General features: G+C 44.7%; 1 protein-coding gene across 2 annotated transcripts in view; it reads right to left on the reverse strand.

Annotated features, from left to right (window-relative positions):
• The window catches only part of tmem59l (transmembrane protein 59-like), a 53,938-nt gene that overhangs the window by 18,414 nt on the left and 19,204 nt on the right, over positions 1–16,320 (reverse strand). The window contains exon 1 of one of the 2 annotated variants that reach the window (XM_060845873.1): positions 631–798. The exons of the other annotated variant lie outside the window; for it this stretch is intronic. Within the exon in view, the coding sequence (XP_060701856.1) occupies positions 631–798 (168 nt within the window). Of the gene's footprint in view, positions 1–630; positions 799–16,320 lie in introns of those variants that run through there. 2 annotated transcript variants of the gene reach the window in all.

Raw genomic sequence — 16,320 nt, forward strand, 5'->3', positions numbered from 1 at the left:
CCCCAACACAGGGTCGACATTTTTAGGGATCTGCGGGCTACAGACTGTGAGGGTTTACTGATATTTGCAGCTGGTCTTTGACAGCGATTGGATTGTCACACGGCATGGCCCATTAACTAAAAAGCGCCCTCTCTCTCCACCCATCACTCACTCTGTCCCTTCCCCACCCTCACTCTCTATACATCCTTCAAAACCTCCTTCCAATCCTCACTCTCCCTCTATTCATTTGCTGTCCAATTTTCCTCTTTCATCTGTCTCTTTGCAACCTTTCTTGTGTCTCTGTACCCTCTCTCCTAGTTTCCCCCCTCTCCAGTCATCCCCCTCTCTCTCCCCAGTTCCCCTCTCCCCCCAGTTTCTCCCCCCTCTCTCCCCCCAGTTCCCCCCCTCTCTCCCCCCAGTTCCCCCCCCTCTCCCCCCAGTTCCCCCCCTCTCTCTCCCCCCAGTTCCCCCCCTCTCTCCCCCCAGTTCCCCCCCCTCTCCCCCCAGTTCCCCCCCCCCCCTCCCCCCAGTTCCCCCCCTCTCTCTCCCCCCAGTTCCCCCCCTCTCTCCCCCCAGTTCTTCCCCCCCCCCTCTCTCCCCTTGCTGGAGCCGGGAGCCGGTTTGCTGGTGTCGGCCAGGCGGCTGCCTTACCGTGGGCTGCCGCTCCAGGAGGAAGATGTTGCGGCAGCGGCTCTGACACCGGGCCGTGTCTCCCAGGAGGCTGTCGAACGGCTGGACAGCGGCGGGGCTGCAGGTGGCGGCTGCGGCGGAGAGGAGCAGGAGGAGAGCGGCACCGGGACAGGTAGCGGCTGGCTCCATTGTTCAATCCGCGGGACAGAGACACAGACACAGACACAGAGGGGGAGAGGGAGGGAGCTGCGGCTGGAGGAGCCTGACGTCAGGGAGAGGCAGAGGGGAGGGACCGAGCGGGGCAAGAGATAACACGGGGGTAATAAACACGGGGAGGGGTAATTAGCACAAGGGGTAATAAACACGGGGAGGGGTAATAACACAGGGGGTAATAAACACAGAGGGATAATTAGCACAAGGGGTAATAAACACGGGTAATTAGCAGGTGCTGGAGGCCAGATTCCGGATCAGTGATGTGGAGCAGTTCAGGAGCGTCCGTAGCTTTTGCCCGAAACGTCGATTTCGCTACGTTTTGGATGCTGCCTGAACCGCTGTGCTCTTCCAGCACCACTGATCCAGAACAGGGGGTTATAAACACGGGGAGGGGTAATAAACACACGGGGGTAATTAACACACGGGTAATAAACACGGGGGTAATAAACATGGGAGTAATAAACAGTGTCATAAACACAAGCGGTAATAAACACGGGGGTAATTAACACACAGGGGTGATAAACACGAGGGTAATAAACACTGTCATGAACACGGGGGTAATAAACACTGGGTAATAACCACATTAATAAACACGGGGGGTAATCAACATGGGGGAAATAAACACATGGTAATAAACACGGGGTAATAAATATGGGGGTTATAAACACGGGGTTAATAAACACACGGGGTAATAAACGCAGGGGATAATAAACACGGGGGTAATAAATACATGGGGTAATAAACACAGGATAATAAATACAGGGGTAATAAACACGGTAATAGGGGTATTATTCACATGGGGTAATAAACGGGGGGTAATAAACACGGGTAATAAACACAGGGGTAATAAACACGGTAATAAACAGAGGTATTAATCACATGGGATAATAAATACGGGGTAATAAACACATGGGTTATAAACACGGGGTAATAAACACAGCGGTAATAAACACAGGGGTTATAAACATGGGGTAATAAACACGGGGGTTATAAACATGGGGGTTGTAAACATGGGGTAATGGTTATGGTGAGCAAATGAGAACAGAAAAATAAAATGAATGTGGCCCTTATACTCTGTATCTACTTATCTCAGGGCCTTTTCCTCACCTTCTTCTCTAGACGATGATGAATTTTTCTCCCTAAAATATACTTTATTCACAAAATTTGTTCAAAAATACAATAAACATTTCAAGTTAAACTTACAAAATTTGCAGTTATATTCAATTGTCCTCATTCAGCAAGTTCTATCCAATATTTAATAGGATTCTCGATAGGAATCTTGCAGGATTGGTGTTTCCCTGTATCTGCTACTCTTGTTCTAGATGGAAGTGGTCATGGATTTGGAAGATGCCGTCTAAGGATCTTTCATGAATATTTGCAGTGCATCTTGTAGATAGTACATTCTGCTGCTTCTGAGCATTGGTGGAGAAGGGAGTGGATGTTTCTGAATGTAGTGGGCTGCTTTACCTGGATAGCATCAAGCTTCTTGAATGTTGTTGGAGCTGCATTCATCCATGCAACTGGGAAGTATTCCATCACACTCCTGACTTGTGCCTTGTAGGTGGTGAACAGACTTTGGGTGTCAGGAGGTGAGTTACATGCTACAGTATTCCTAGCCTCTGACTTGCTTTTGTAGCCACTGGATTTATGTGATGAGTCCCGTTTAATTTATGATCATTTGTAACCTTTAGGATGTTGATAGTAGGGAATTCAGTTTTGGTAACATCTTTGAATGTAATGGGGCAGTGGTTAAATTATCTCGTTGGAACTGGTTAGGTGAGGTGATGGTCTCGTGGTATTAGGACTGGACTGTCAACCCAGAGACCCAGGAAATGTTTCAGCTGATGATGGAATTTGAATTCAATAAAATATCTCAAAATAAGAGTCCAGTGATGACCATGAATCCATTGTCGATTGTTGGAAAAACCCATCTGTTTCAATAATATCCTTTGCCGAAGGAAGTTACCTGGTCGAGCCTATACGTGACCCCAGACCCACAGCAATGTGGTTAACTCTTAACTGCTCTCTGGGCAATTAGGGATGAGCAATAAATACTGGCCTAGACAGTGAGACCCACACCCTATGAATTAATTTAAACATTTGTGTGACGTGCATGTTACTTGTCAGCCATTGTCCAGATCTTGTTGCATTTGTACACGGACTGCTTCAGTATCTGAGGAGTTGCGAATGGTGCTGAACACTGTGCAATCGTTGGCAACATCCTCACTTCTGACCTTATGATGGAGGGAAGGTCATTGATAAAGCAGCTGAAGGTGGTTGGGTCCAGGACACTACCCTGACGAACTCCCGCAGAAACGTCCTGGAGCTGACGTCCAACAACCACAAACGTTTTCCTATACGTCAGGTACAACACTAACTAGTAATAGTTTGCCCCTGATACCCAATGATTCCAGTTTTGCTAGGGCCCCTTGATGCCTCACTCCGTCAAAAGCAGCCGTGAAGTTGAGGGCTGTCACCCTCCCCTCCCCATTGGAATTCAGCCCTTTTGTCCATGTTTGAACCAAGGCTGTAATGAGGTCAGGAACAGAGTGGCCCTAGGGAACCCAAACTGGGAATCACTGAGCAGGTTATTGCTGAGCAGGTGCTGATTATAGCACAGTAGGTAACCCCTTCCATCACTTTACTGAGGATAAAGAGTAGACTGATGGGCTGGCAATTGGCTATTTATTCTGCTTTTTGTTGACAGGGCATACCTTTTATTTCCTGATAAAGCTAAGAAGGTAGGAATAATCCAAAGGTTAGCCCAGCAAAGAACAGGCAGTGAAACAACAGAATGAAGTAATATTGACTTACCAGTGAAGCAGCTTGAGTATGAGGAAAAATTAAAGCAACTCAAACTCTAACACAAGCTTGTTGTGGAATTTGAAAAGGCAGAAAAAGGCAAAGATAGAATCAAGAAAGATAAGAAAAGGTAGATGGAATTTAAAAGAGCAGCAATGGAAATGAGAAAATGAGAATTAGAATGGCAAAAGGAAAGGGAAGAGGAAGGGAGAGACCACAAAAATAAACTTAAAATGTCCAGAATTAAAAAGATCCTCAAATGCTGATGTAGGATGTAGTGGGGAAAAGCCTAGTCTGAATCTAAAGTAAGGAAATGTTTATATTTGTACAAGCCCACTAACATTTGAGGAAAGATTGTGGAGGAATTCTTCACGTCTTTGAAGAAAATGATGGACTGACTGAATTGGCCAGACAAAGAGTAAACATTGTCCATGCAGAATACGTTGGCGGCTGAAGCCCAGGAAATATAAGGTCCATTGTTAGAGTGGAATTTAGGGATCATGGTGCTGGATACGTATGAATTTGTGCCTAAGGAATATAGGCAGAGATGTAGGAATTTAATGGAACAGCCTGTACAAACCTACAATGAATTTGAAAGGGTCAAGAAAAGTAATTTTAACAAGTAAATACAAGCATTAGAAGTTGCAACCACTGTATGAAGTCCTTGGAGAGATCATTAAAAGAACTTTAAAACTCCCTACTCTTTAATTAAACCTCATGTTGAAGACCAAAGGGTTGCAACTGCTAGACAGGTAACAGTGAAGGCTGATTATGAGCTGATCCATTATTCTGTTAATCCTAGAATGTGAAAGGAAGGCAAGTAGCCAAGGTAAGGGATGATACCTGGGAATACTCCCAGGTCTCTTCCTCAGGTTAGAAAAGAGTGAAGGTAGAGATTAAAACCAAAGACCGAACTGTTTTCATTGTATTGAGGTGGAACATAGCTACTTAGAATGCTGGAAGAAGTTAGGGGTTTCCAAGACAGAGTCCAAAAGAGAACTCAAAAGAAACCTCCCATGGATTTAATTGTAGCTTTATGTGCCACCGAGAGACTGGAAGTAAACACTGTTGAGTACAGCAGAAGTACATCAGATAAATTAAAAATATAGAGGAACTTTATCTAAGGGAAGACAATCCTATTAGAACGAAGAACATAGCACATTACAGCACAGTACAGGGCCTTTGGCCCTCGATGTTGTGCCAACCTGATGCCCACCTAACCCAAACCATTCCAGGTAGAGCTGGTTGAGCAACAGGAGACAAAGGGTAGTACTTGAAGGGAGTTTCTCGAAATGGAGAATGGTGACCAGTGGTGTTCCACAGGGGTCAGTGTTGGGGCCACTGTTGTTTGTAATATACATAAGTGATCTGGAAGATGGCACTGTTGGTATGATAGCAAGTTTGCAGATGACACGAAGATTGGTGCAGTAGCAGAAAGCATAAGGGACTGTCAGAGAATACAGGAGAATATAGATAGACTGGAGAGTTGGGCGGAAAGGTGGCAAATGGAGTTCAATCCAGACAAATGTGAGATGATGCATTTTGGGAAATTTAATTCTAGAGCGAATTGTACAGTAAACTGAAGAGCCTTGGGAAAAGTTGATGGGCAGAGAGATCTGGGAGCGCAGGTCCATTGTTCCCTGAAGGTTGCTGCACAGGTGGATAGAGTGGTCAAGAAGGCATATGGTATGCTTGACTTCATCGGACGGGGCATTGAGTATAAGAGCTGGTCATGTTAAAATTGTGCACAACGTTGGTTTGGCCACATTTAGAATACTGTGTACAGTTCTGGGCGCCACATTACCAAAAAGATGTGGACGCTTTGGAGAGGGTGCAGAGAAGGTTTACGAGGATGTTGCTTGGTATGGAAGGTGCCGGCTATGAAGAGAGAGTTGAGTAGATTAGGCTTATTTTCACTAGAAAAAAGGAGATTGAGGGGCGACCTGATTAAGGTTACAAAATCATGAAGGGTATAGACTGGATAGATTTTTCCCAGGTTGAAGGATTCAATAACCAGAGGTCACGCTTTCAAGGTGAGGGGTGAAAAATTTAAGGGGGAAGACACGTGGTAAGTACTTCACACAGAGGGTGGTAGGTGCCTGGAACGCGTTGCCAGCAGGGGTGGTAGAGGCAGGCACGGTAGATTCATTTAAGATGCGTGTGGACAGATGCATGAGTAGGTGGGGAGCAGAGGGATACAGATGCTGAGGAATTGGACGACAGATTTAGACAGTGGATTTGGATCAGCTCAGGCTTGGATGGCTGAATGGCCTGTTCCTGAGCTGTAAATTTTCTCTGTTCTTTATTCTTCCATTATTGTCCATATGCATGTCCAATGCCCATTTAAATACACTTAACATCAGCAAATCTACTACTGTTGCAGGCAAGCTGTTCCACACGCCCACTACTCTGAGTAAAGGAACTACCTCTAATATCTGTCCAAAATCTATCAACCCCCAATTTAAAGCTATGTCCCCTCGTGTTGGCCTACACCATCTGAAGAAAAAGGCTCTCACTGTCCAACCTATCTAATCCTCTGACTATTTTATATGTCTCCATTAAATCGCCTCTCAACCTTCTTCTCTCTAATGAAAACAGTCTCAAGTCCCTCAGCCTTTCTTCAGATGATCTTCCTTCCATTCCAGGCAACATCCTTACAAATCTCCTCTGAACCATTTCAAAAGCTTCCACCTCCTCCCTATAATGCGGTGACCAGAACTGCACGCAATACTCCATGTGCGGCCTTACCAGTGTCTTGTACAGCTGAAGTATGACCTCGTGGCTCCGAAACTCAATCCCCTTACCAATAAATGCCAAAACACTATATGCCTTCTTAACTAAACCTATCAACCTGGGCGGCAACTTTCAGGGATTCATGCACCAGGACACCGAATTCTCTCTGTTCATCTATACGGCCAGAAATTTTACCATTAGCTCAGTATTCTGCATTCCTGTTACTTCTTCCGAAGTGAACTACCTCACACTTTTCCTCATTAAACTCCATTTGCCACTTCTCAGCCCAGCTCTGCATCTTATCTATGTCCCTCTGTAACCCACAACATCCTTCGGCACTATCCACAACTCTGCCTACCTTAGTGTCATCTGCAAATTGACTAGTTCATCCAGATCATTTATAAAAATGACAAACAGCAGTGGCCCCAAAACAGATCCTTGCAGAACACCATTGGTAACTGAGCTCCAGGATGAACATTTCCCAACAACCACCACCCTTTTTCTTCTTTCAGCTCACCAATTGCTGATCCAAACCACTAAATCACCCTCAATCCCGAAACTCCGTATTTTGTGCAATGGCCTACCATGTGGAACCTTATCAAACGCCTTACTGAAGCCCATATACACCACATCAACCACCTTACCTTCATCCACCTGTTTTGTCACCTTCTCGAAGAACTCAATAAGGTTAGTGAGGCACGACCTACTCTTCACAAAACCGTGTTGGCTATCCCTGATCAAATTATTCCTTTCCAGATGATTATAAATCCTATCTCTTAGAACCTTTTCCAACACCTTACCAACAACTGAAGTAAGTCTCACTGTCCTATAATTACTAGGATTGTCCCAACTCCCCTTCTTAAACAAGGGAACAACATTTGCTATCCTCCAGTCTCCTGGCACTACACCTGTCAACAACGATGATATAAAGATCAAAGCCAAAGGCTCTGCAACCTCCTCCCGGCTTCCCAGAGAATCCGAGGATAAATCTCATCTGGCCCAGTCCTCTTATCTATTTTCCGATCTTCCAAAATTGCTAAAACCTCCTCTTTATCAACCTCAATCACATCTAATCTTGTAGCCTGTATCTCTGTATTCTCACTAACATCGCCCTTTTCCATTGTGAATACTGATGAAAAGTATTCATTAAGCACTTCCCCTATGTCCTCAGATTCCACACACAAGTTTCCACTACCACTGCTATCTTTGTTTGGCCCTAATCTTACTCTAGTCATTCTTTTATTCCTGATATACCTCTCGAAGGCCTTAAGGTTTTCCTTGATCGATCTGCCAACAACTTCTCATGTCCCCTCCTAGCTTTTCTTAGCTCTCTCTTTAGATCTTTCTGGCTAACTTATAACTCTCAAGCCCCCTAACTGAGCCTTCATGCCTCATCCTCACATAAGCCGCCTTCTTCCTCTTGACAAGAGCTTCAACTTCTTTAGTAAACCATGGCTCCCTCTCTCAACAAGTACCTCCCTGTCTGATAGGTATATACTTATCAAGGACCCGCAATAGCTGTTCCTTGAATAAGCTCCACATTTCAAGTGTGTCCATCCTCTGTGGTTTCCTTCCCTATCCTATGCATCCTAAATCTTGTCTAATTGCATCATAATTGGCTTTCCCCCAGTTATACCTCTTCCCCTGTGGTATACACCTATCCCTGCCCATTGCTATTGTAAACGTAACCAAATTGTGGTCTCTATTGCCAAAGTGTTCACCTACTTCCAAATCTAACACCTGGCCGGGTTCATTTCTCAGTACCAAATTCAATATGGCATCACCCCTTGTTGGCCTGTCTACATACTGTGTCAGAAAACCCTCCTGCACACATTGAGCAAAAACTGACCCATCTAAACTATTTGTACTATAGTATTCCCAGTCAATATTGGGGAAGTTAAAGCCCCCATAACAACTACCCTGTTACTCTCACTCCTATCGAGAATCATCTATGCTGACTTTTCCTCTACATCCCTGGAACAATTCAGAGGCCTATAGAAAACTCTCAACAGGGTGACCTCTCCTTTCCTGTTTCTAACCTCAGCCCAAACTCCCTTAGTGGATGAGTCCTCAAACATTCTCTCAGCTGCTGTAATACTACCCTTGATTAAAAATGCCACACCTCCCCCTCTTTTACCATCTTCTCTGTTCTTACTGAAACATCTAAATCCCAGAATTTGTAACAACCATTCCTGTCCCTCTAGCCATGTCTCCGAAATGGTCACAACATCGAAATCCCAGGTACCAACTCATGCTGCAGGTTCACCCACCTTATTCCAGATGCTCCTGGCATTGAAGTACACACATTTCAAACCAACATCCTGATTGCTGGTGCTCTCTCGTGACCTTGTAAACCTATCCCTGACCTCACTATCCTCAACCTCCTGTACACTGGAACTGCATTCCTGCTATTCTAAATTTCTAAATAGACTGCCGGATGAAAAAAAATGAAACATGAAAGAAAACACTTGTCACCTTACCAACCAACACACACAACTATTTTTTTGTTTGGAGGAGGAAGAAGGGTGGGAGACACTACCCAAGTAGTGTTTTGGGTAAAGCAACTACCCAAATATGTGACCTCGTGACCTCTCCGACAACCTCCTGCTTGACACTCCCTCACTTCCTGCTGCTGGAACAACAATGATGCAGCCAAGCCCCGAACTATACCTAGGCATATGGGATCTACTCAAACCCTTAGCTGGAGAAGGATTTAGATTTCCGACCAATCAAAGCAAAATAATTGCACAGAGGTCGGTATCCTGTCACCAAGTCACCCTTTATCTACTTTATTTGGAGATGCCGGTGTTGGACTGGGCCGTACAAAGTTAAAAATCATACAACACTAGGTTATAGTCCAACAGGTTTAATTGGAGGCACTAGCTTTCAGAGCGGTACTCCTTCATCAGGTGGTTAAGCAGCGCTTCAAAAGCTAGTGCTTTTAAAAAAAAACTGTTGGACTATAACCTGATGTTGTGGGATTTTTAACTTTGGTTACTTGTGCACAGTACCCTAGCTGTGGCCAGCCAGCTCAGAGTCAGTCTCCTGAACTGAGGAGATTCTGAATCCCCTGTTTATATCAGCCAGGGCTCCCTGGTTGACCCAGGTTAACAACCCCAATCAAGGATCTCATAGTCAATAAGATCCACCTGGTTCCAATTGCTAGAGAAAGCCAAGTGTTAATAAATGGGATAAGTGGAGAGTATACACTCGTTCCTTTGTACAATGACCAGTTGGAGTGTAGCTTGCTGTCTGAGCTAGAGGTAGTTAGTGTTGTTAAGATATTACCCGGGGATGGAATTAATTTACTGGGAGTAATTTGGCAGGAATGAAAAATCATAGCTTCACATATAACCACGGAAAGTCTGAGTGAGGCAAAAAGACAGAACCCATTCCAGGTATTTTTCCGTTATGTATAGTGACCAGAGCAATGCTTAAATAAAATCCATCACCAGAAGTCACAGTAATGCTACAAGCAACTGTTAGAATAGCTGAAACTCTATTTCAGAATGAGAATGCTTTAGTATGTCCACATCAATAGAGATTCAGATCTGGGGTTCAGTAAGTTTGCACAGACAGCTCACACTGAGGCAGGAGCTGATGGACCACCAGAATGTTATTACTTTAAAATCAAAGTTCTGATGAGAAAATGGAGACTCCCTGATAGACCTGTGGATGAAGAATGTACAGTTTTTCATCTAGTAGTGGTCCTGCCCAGATATCATTAGGAGATATTGCAGGTAGAGCCTGCAATTCCAATGGCAGAACATACAGGAATACAGAAACCGCAGGCATCGAGAAACATGGGCCAGGGCCTCATACAGTCACTGCGCACTTTTGTGAAATGTGCCCTTCATGTCTGGGTGTAGGAAATGTCAGCATATAATCAAACCAGTTCCATGTGAAGTCACACAAGAGGAATTAAAAGTTTCACAGCTGAAAGTGGGAGAATGGGTAGATAAATATTGAGCAACTGGAGGGGTTCAGGTGAAAGATAAATGATTGGTATTGTTTTTGCAAGGTGAGTCTCTACCATTCAGTAGTTCATACAGAGTATTTGGGAGGGTGTTTAAAGTGACTTATCTGATAAATATTCCTGATTGTAGGAATGAAACCATGGTTATGAAATGTAGTGATTTATAAGGATGGCTGCATGCTTTGAAAGCAATGAATTTGACATCAATTGTGAGCCTGGTTTGTGCAAATGTGGTTTCCAGCAATGTGCAGATAAATTAGAATGAGGAGGTTGTCTACACATTAAGCTGACTGGTGTTTTGGGCTCAGTGACAAAGATCCTCTGCCTGTCAATGACCATGAGATCGATTGCCAAGTGGCTGAACAACTTGGGCTGTGAATAAGATAGAGAGTGAAGAGAAACTAAAGGGAAACTAGAAGGTCCACAGCAGCCGGAAACTCTCTCTTTCTCAGTTCCCTGCAATAAGTCATTGTAAACCTGAGGAAACCAGCTTACTGTTCCGTCCACAGATGCTGCAAGTTGTGCCTTTGAATTGGATAAATTAGAGCTGTTCATACGTCAACCAGCCAACCTGTGCCTCTTGTAAACCAATAGAAGCATTAAAAAAAATGTCAAGCAGAAATCTTCAGATTAACAAAAGCTAATGCAACACAATAAGGATGTTGGAACTGTTTCTAGTTTCCCCCTTGCGTGTGTGTGTGTGTGTGTGTGTGTGTGTGTGTATGTATGTAAAGAAGAGTTTATAAGGGATTTAGAGTTTAAGTTTGTAGAATTTACTTAATTTAATTCTTTTCCTGTAGCTAGAATCTAATTACCTGAAATAAATAGGACTGGTGTTAATACAGACACTGGACCATGCTTTCTAACAGCCTGGGTCTGAAAATCAAGTAATTTGGAGATTTTGCATAATTCTTCTAAAAGCATTCAGCTTTTGTGATGTGGAGTTTGAGTTCCAGCTCACTACCCCAATATGCTGAAATGGCATCATCTGTGCTGCTTTCATTCATAATTCCACAAAGTTCCCAGAGTGCTTGCTGAAGTTGAATTGTTTCCTGCTCACACTCCCAGGGACTAAGGAAACCCATTTTAATAAAGAATTCTGGTTAGACAATTTGTAGGTCTTTAGTGCTCAGCTTCTTGCTGGGTTTCAGTCATCCCTCTCTTGGTGGTATAAATTATAATCCTCACATTGCTCCTCAGAACTTGATTTGCTCTCTACCATTTCCTTATAAAATCTTCATCAAATCAGTTGTTAGCCATCCAAATATTTAAATGTCTCAGCACCAACTGGAGTATCACCGGTAATGGCTTTTAATCACTTACTTCCAGCATGACACAGCAATTTATAAAAGATGTCACAATATCTTCAAAAGTATTTTAACAAAATAGGATACTTTTGTAATTTCTGTCTCATGGTGCAGTTGATATGACTCAAACCAGACTCAACCAGACTAATTTTACAGATATTTGTGTGTGAGTCACACAAGTGACAGTGATTATCTCAGGAGAGTTGAAGACTTTAAGTAGTGGAATGTGTGGTGATTATCAGTTAAACCACTTTGACCGTCACTGATTATTGAATATACATCAATGCAAAACAAAAACTCAAAAGACTTCAACCTACGATCACACTGACCCTCCCAGTGGAGGACAGAGGGAGTAGAACATAGAACATAGAACAATACAGCACAAAACAGGCCCTTCGGCCCACGATGTTGTGCCGAACATTTGTCCTAGCTTAAGCACCTATCCATGTCCCTATCCAATTGCCGCTTAAAGGTCACCAATGATTCTGACTCTGCCACTCCCACAGGCAGTGCATTCCATACCCCCACCACTCTCTGGGTAAAGAACCTACCCCTGACATCTCCCCTATACTTTCTACTCCTCTCCTTGTAACACTCTGTTGTACCCGGGGAAAAAGTCTCTGACTGTCTACTCTATCTATTCCCCTGATCATCTTATAAACCCCTATCAAGTCACCCCATATCCTTCGCCGTTCCAATGAGAAAAGGCCTAGCACTCTCAACCTATCCTCATACAACTTATTCTCCATTCCAGGCAACATCCTGGTAAATCTTCTCTGCACCCTCTCCAAAGCTTCCACATCTTTCCTAAAATGAGGCGACCAGAATGGCACACAGTACTCCAAATGTGGCCTTACCAAGGTCCTGTACAGCTGCAACATTACCTCACGACTCTTGAATTCACTCCCTCTGCTAATGAACGCTAATACACCATAGACCTTCTTACGAGCTTCATCCACCTGAGTGGCAACTTTCAAACATCTATGAACATAGACCCCAAGATCCCTCTGCTCCTCCACCTTACTAAGAACCCTACCGTTAACCCTGTATTCCGCATTTTTATTTGTCCTTCCAAAATGTTCAACCTCACACTTGACAGGGTTGAACTCCATCTGCCACTCCTCAGCCCAGCTCTGCCTCATATCTAAGTCCCTTTGCAACTGACAACAGCCCTCCTTGCTATCCACAACTCCACCAATCTTCACACTGTCGGAGGGTCAGTGCTGAGGGAGTGCCACACTGTCGGAGGGTCAGTGCTGAGGGAGTGCCACACTGTCGAAGGGTCAGTGCTGAGGGAGTGCTGCACAGTCAGAGGGTCAGTGCTGAGGGAGTGCTGCACAGTCAGAGGGTCAGTGCTGAGGGAGTGCCACACTGTTGGAGAACCAGTGCTGAGGGAGTGCCGCACTGCTGGAGGGTCAGTGCTGAGGGAGTGCCACGCTGCTGGAGGGTCAGTGCTGAGGGAGTGCTGCACTATTGGAGGGTCAGTGCTAAGGGAGCACTGCACAATCACAGAGTCTTTACGAAAGGAAAGCTGCACATTGCCAGGTCCATACTGAGGGAGCACCACTGTTGGAGCGTTGTCATTGTGAATGTGCTGCATGGCCTGAGGATCAGTACTTATAGCACTGTCCAAGGGCACGTACTGAGCAAGAGCCACACTGTGGGAGGGGAAGTACTGAAGGGGCACTGAACTGTTGAAGAATCAGTGCATTGTCTTGGGTGCAATATCATTGTCAAGGGTTCTAGGGGTCAATGAAGAAAGTAGAGTTGAAACTCAGTCAGATTTGCCAAGATCTTATTGAAGAGTGGAGCAGGTTCAAAGGACCAAATGACTTGTTCCTGTTCCTAATTTGTTCCAGTGGGTTAGTATTGTGGTACAGCTGCACTATTAGAGGTGTCACCATCTTGTTGAAACATTACATTAACGCCCTGTTTATCCATTCAGGTTCCACAGCTAATTTTGAAGATCAGCAGATAAGGTTTGGTATCCTGGGGCCAAAACGAAATCCTCAAACAGCAACTGACCTGATTGTCAGGTTGTGATCAGGTTGCTGCTTGTCAGAGTTGGCCATGCTGATTGGCTGCCATTGCCTCCCATCTTGCTGCAAAGGCTGAACATTGAAACATGTCAATTTGTTGTAAAGCGTTTCAGGACACACTGATGTTGTGAAAAGTTCTTTATGTGGGCACAGTCATTTTTTTCTCAACGCAGAATGCCGAGAAGCAGGTAACCTTATCAGACCGGGTGGTTGAAGTTCTGAAGCAATCTGGGAGGAGAGGTCTGAGGACAAGCGAGTGCAGTCTTACTCATAAAACAGAGAGAGGGAAGCTGCTGAGAGGCGATATGAAGCTAGAGTCTGGTTAATTGTTCAGCAAAATTCCCTACAATGACACTTCTTGAACCCACAGCAATCCTTCTGCATTTGAATAATGATGATTAAACTTCTGGAACTTTCTTCAGCACTGCTTTGAAAGAAGTGCAGTATATTGTAAGCGTGCATCTTTCCAAAACTGATCCACCTGCGCAGTTTGGGCCAGTCCTGAATGTGAGTGAGGAGCATGCAATAACGTCCAGCCTGACCTCACTGAGTGTGTGCTTACAGATGGGAACAATTGCATCCTCTGGCCTGGGTGATGGGTCAGTCTGCTGTCAGCCGTAGGTCTCTGATCTTTCCCACACACTCTGACTGATTGTATAGAGAACAGTTGGATGATGTTTAACCCAGCCAGAGAGTTTGCAAAGTCACAGGGCACCCTGAACAATTCCAGGCAGAAAATAGCAACTGCTTGGATTTTCTGGTGTGGGGTGGGAAGGGAAAGGCCTGATTTATTAACCCTGGCAAGGCAGGAATTCCACTGATGGCATTGGGCTTATGTGGTCAGCAGCTGAATGAAGTTACAATGGAGTTAGTTGTTCTCAACGTGGACAGTATTAGGGCAGTAGCATTGGCCTCAGCGCCCCAGCCATTGGACAAGCAACAGGATCAGCCAGGGATTGGAGTTTCACGGGACAGTGGAATAGTTTGGCACGAAAGAAGGCCATTCAGTCCCATCACATTGTGCTGGGTCTTTTCAAGAGTAATCTGGTAAATCCTGCTTGTCCACGCTGACCCCAAGCTCCCACAATTATCCTTGCTCAAGGATTTATCCATTACTGTTTTGACAGCTACTTGTGAAGCTGTCGCACTGTCATGAGGCAGAGCATCCCATATCCACAACACAGTACCAGAATAAACACAGAGAAAGAGAGGATCAACACCCAGTAGATCCAGAATTAAGATAATTGGATAAAAAAAACAAAGGGAATAAAGAAAAGAGCACTGAGATTTGGTGTGAGGTACTGATTTAATGCAGTGTCTGAAATGTCACTGGAAGTAGTGTGAACAAAAACTAATCACTAGGGTAGGGCACCAGGTATCAGTTGGTTGGAGTAAACGTGTAGAATCTATGCCCCAGTCAGAGTCGGTGTATGTGTGTGGGAGCCATACCCAAGGTAGATGCTGGAGAAGGTGGAGTTTAGACTGATGTTCTGAAATAATGTTAAGAACACTGTATCATGCAATCACAGCATTCTTGCAGTGATCTGTCTTTGCAATGCAATAAGTGATCAGGTTATGAGGCACTGCTGTTACGGTTAAGGACAAGAACAATTCACGCATAAGGAACAATTCACACAAGTGTGTTGCCATGGAGTAACCGATGTATGTAGTCATGGCAACAGATTTTGAGCAGTTAGAAATACAGGACAATTGTGAACTTCATGATGAGAGTGCACAAGAAAATCGGCTTAGGTACAGAGGAGAGCTCTCTCCACAGTATCCCCACAGAAACCTCTCAGGACAGTGTGGGGTTTATCAGAGTGCTACAGTGAGGGGTGTGGGGGCTATCAGAGCGTTACAGTGAGGGGTGAGGGTAATATCAGTGTGTTACAGTGAGGGGTGTGCAGTATATCAGAGTGTTATAGTGAGGGGTGTGGGGTATATCAGTGTGTTACAGTGAAGGGTGTGGGGTATATCAGTGTGTTACAATGAGGGGTGTGGGGTATATCAGTGTGTTACAGTGAGGGGAGTGGGGTATATCAAGGTGTTACAGTGAGGGGTGTGAGTTATATCAGAGTGTTATAGTGAGAGGTGTGGGATCTATCAAGGGTGTTACAGTGAGGGGTGAGGGTAATATCAGTGTGTTACAGTGAGGGGTGTGCAGTATATCAGTGTGTTACAGTGAGGGGTGTGCAGTATATCAGTGTGTTACAGTGAGGTGTGAGGGTTATATCAGTGTGTTACAGTGAGGGGAGTGGGGTATATCAAAGTGTTACAGTGAGGGGTGTGAGTTATATCAGAGTGTTACAGTGAGAGGTGTGGGGTCTATCAGAGTGTCACAGTGAGGGGTGCGGGGTACATCAGAGTGTTGCAGCAAGGGGTGTGGGGTATATCAAGGTATTACAGTGAGGAGTGTGTGTTCTAACAGTGTGTTACAGTGAGGGCTTTGAGTTATATCAGAGTGTTAGAGTGAGGAGTGTGGGATCTATCAAGGGTGTTACAGTGAGGGGTGTGGAGTATGTCAGTGTTACAGTGAGGGGTGTGGAGTCTATCAGCGTGTTACAGTGAGGGGTGTGGATTATATTGGAGTGCTATAGTGAGGGGTGTGGGTTATATCAGAGTGTGACAGTGAAGGGTGAGG

This window comes from Hemiscyllium ocellatum, chromosome 28 (assembly GCF_020745735.1).
Source record: "Hemiscyllium ocellatum isolate sHemOce1 chromosome 28, sHemOce1.pat.X.cur, whole genome shotgun sequence".
NCBI classification, from domain to species: domain Eukaryota; kingdom Metazoa; phylum Chordata; class Chondrichthyes; order Orectolobiformes; family Hemiscylliidae; genus Hemiscyllium; species Hemiscyllium ocellatum.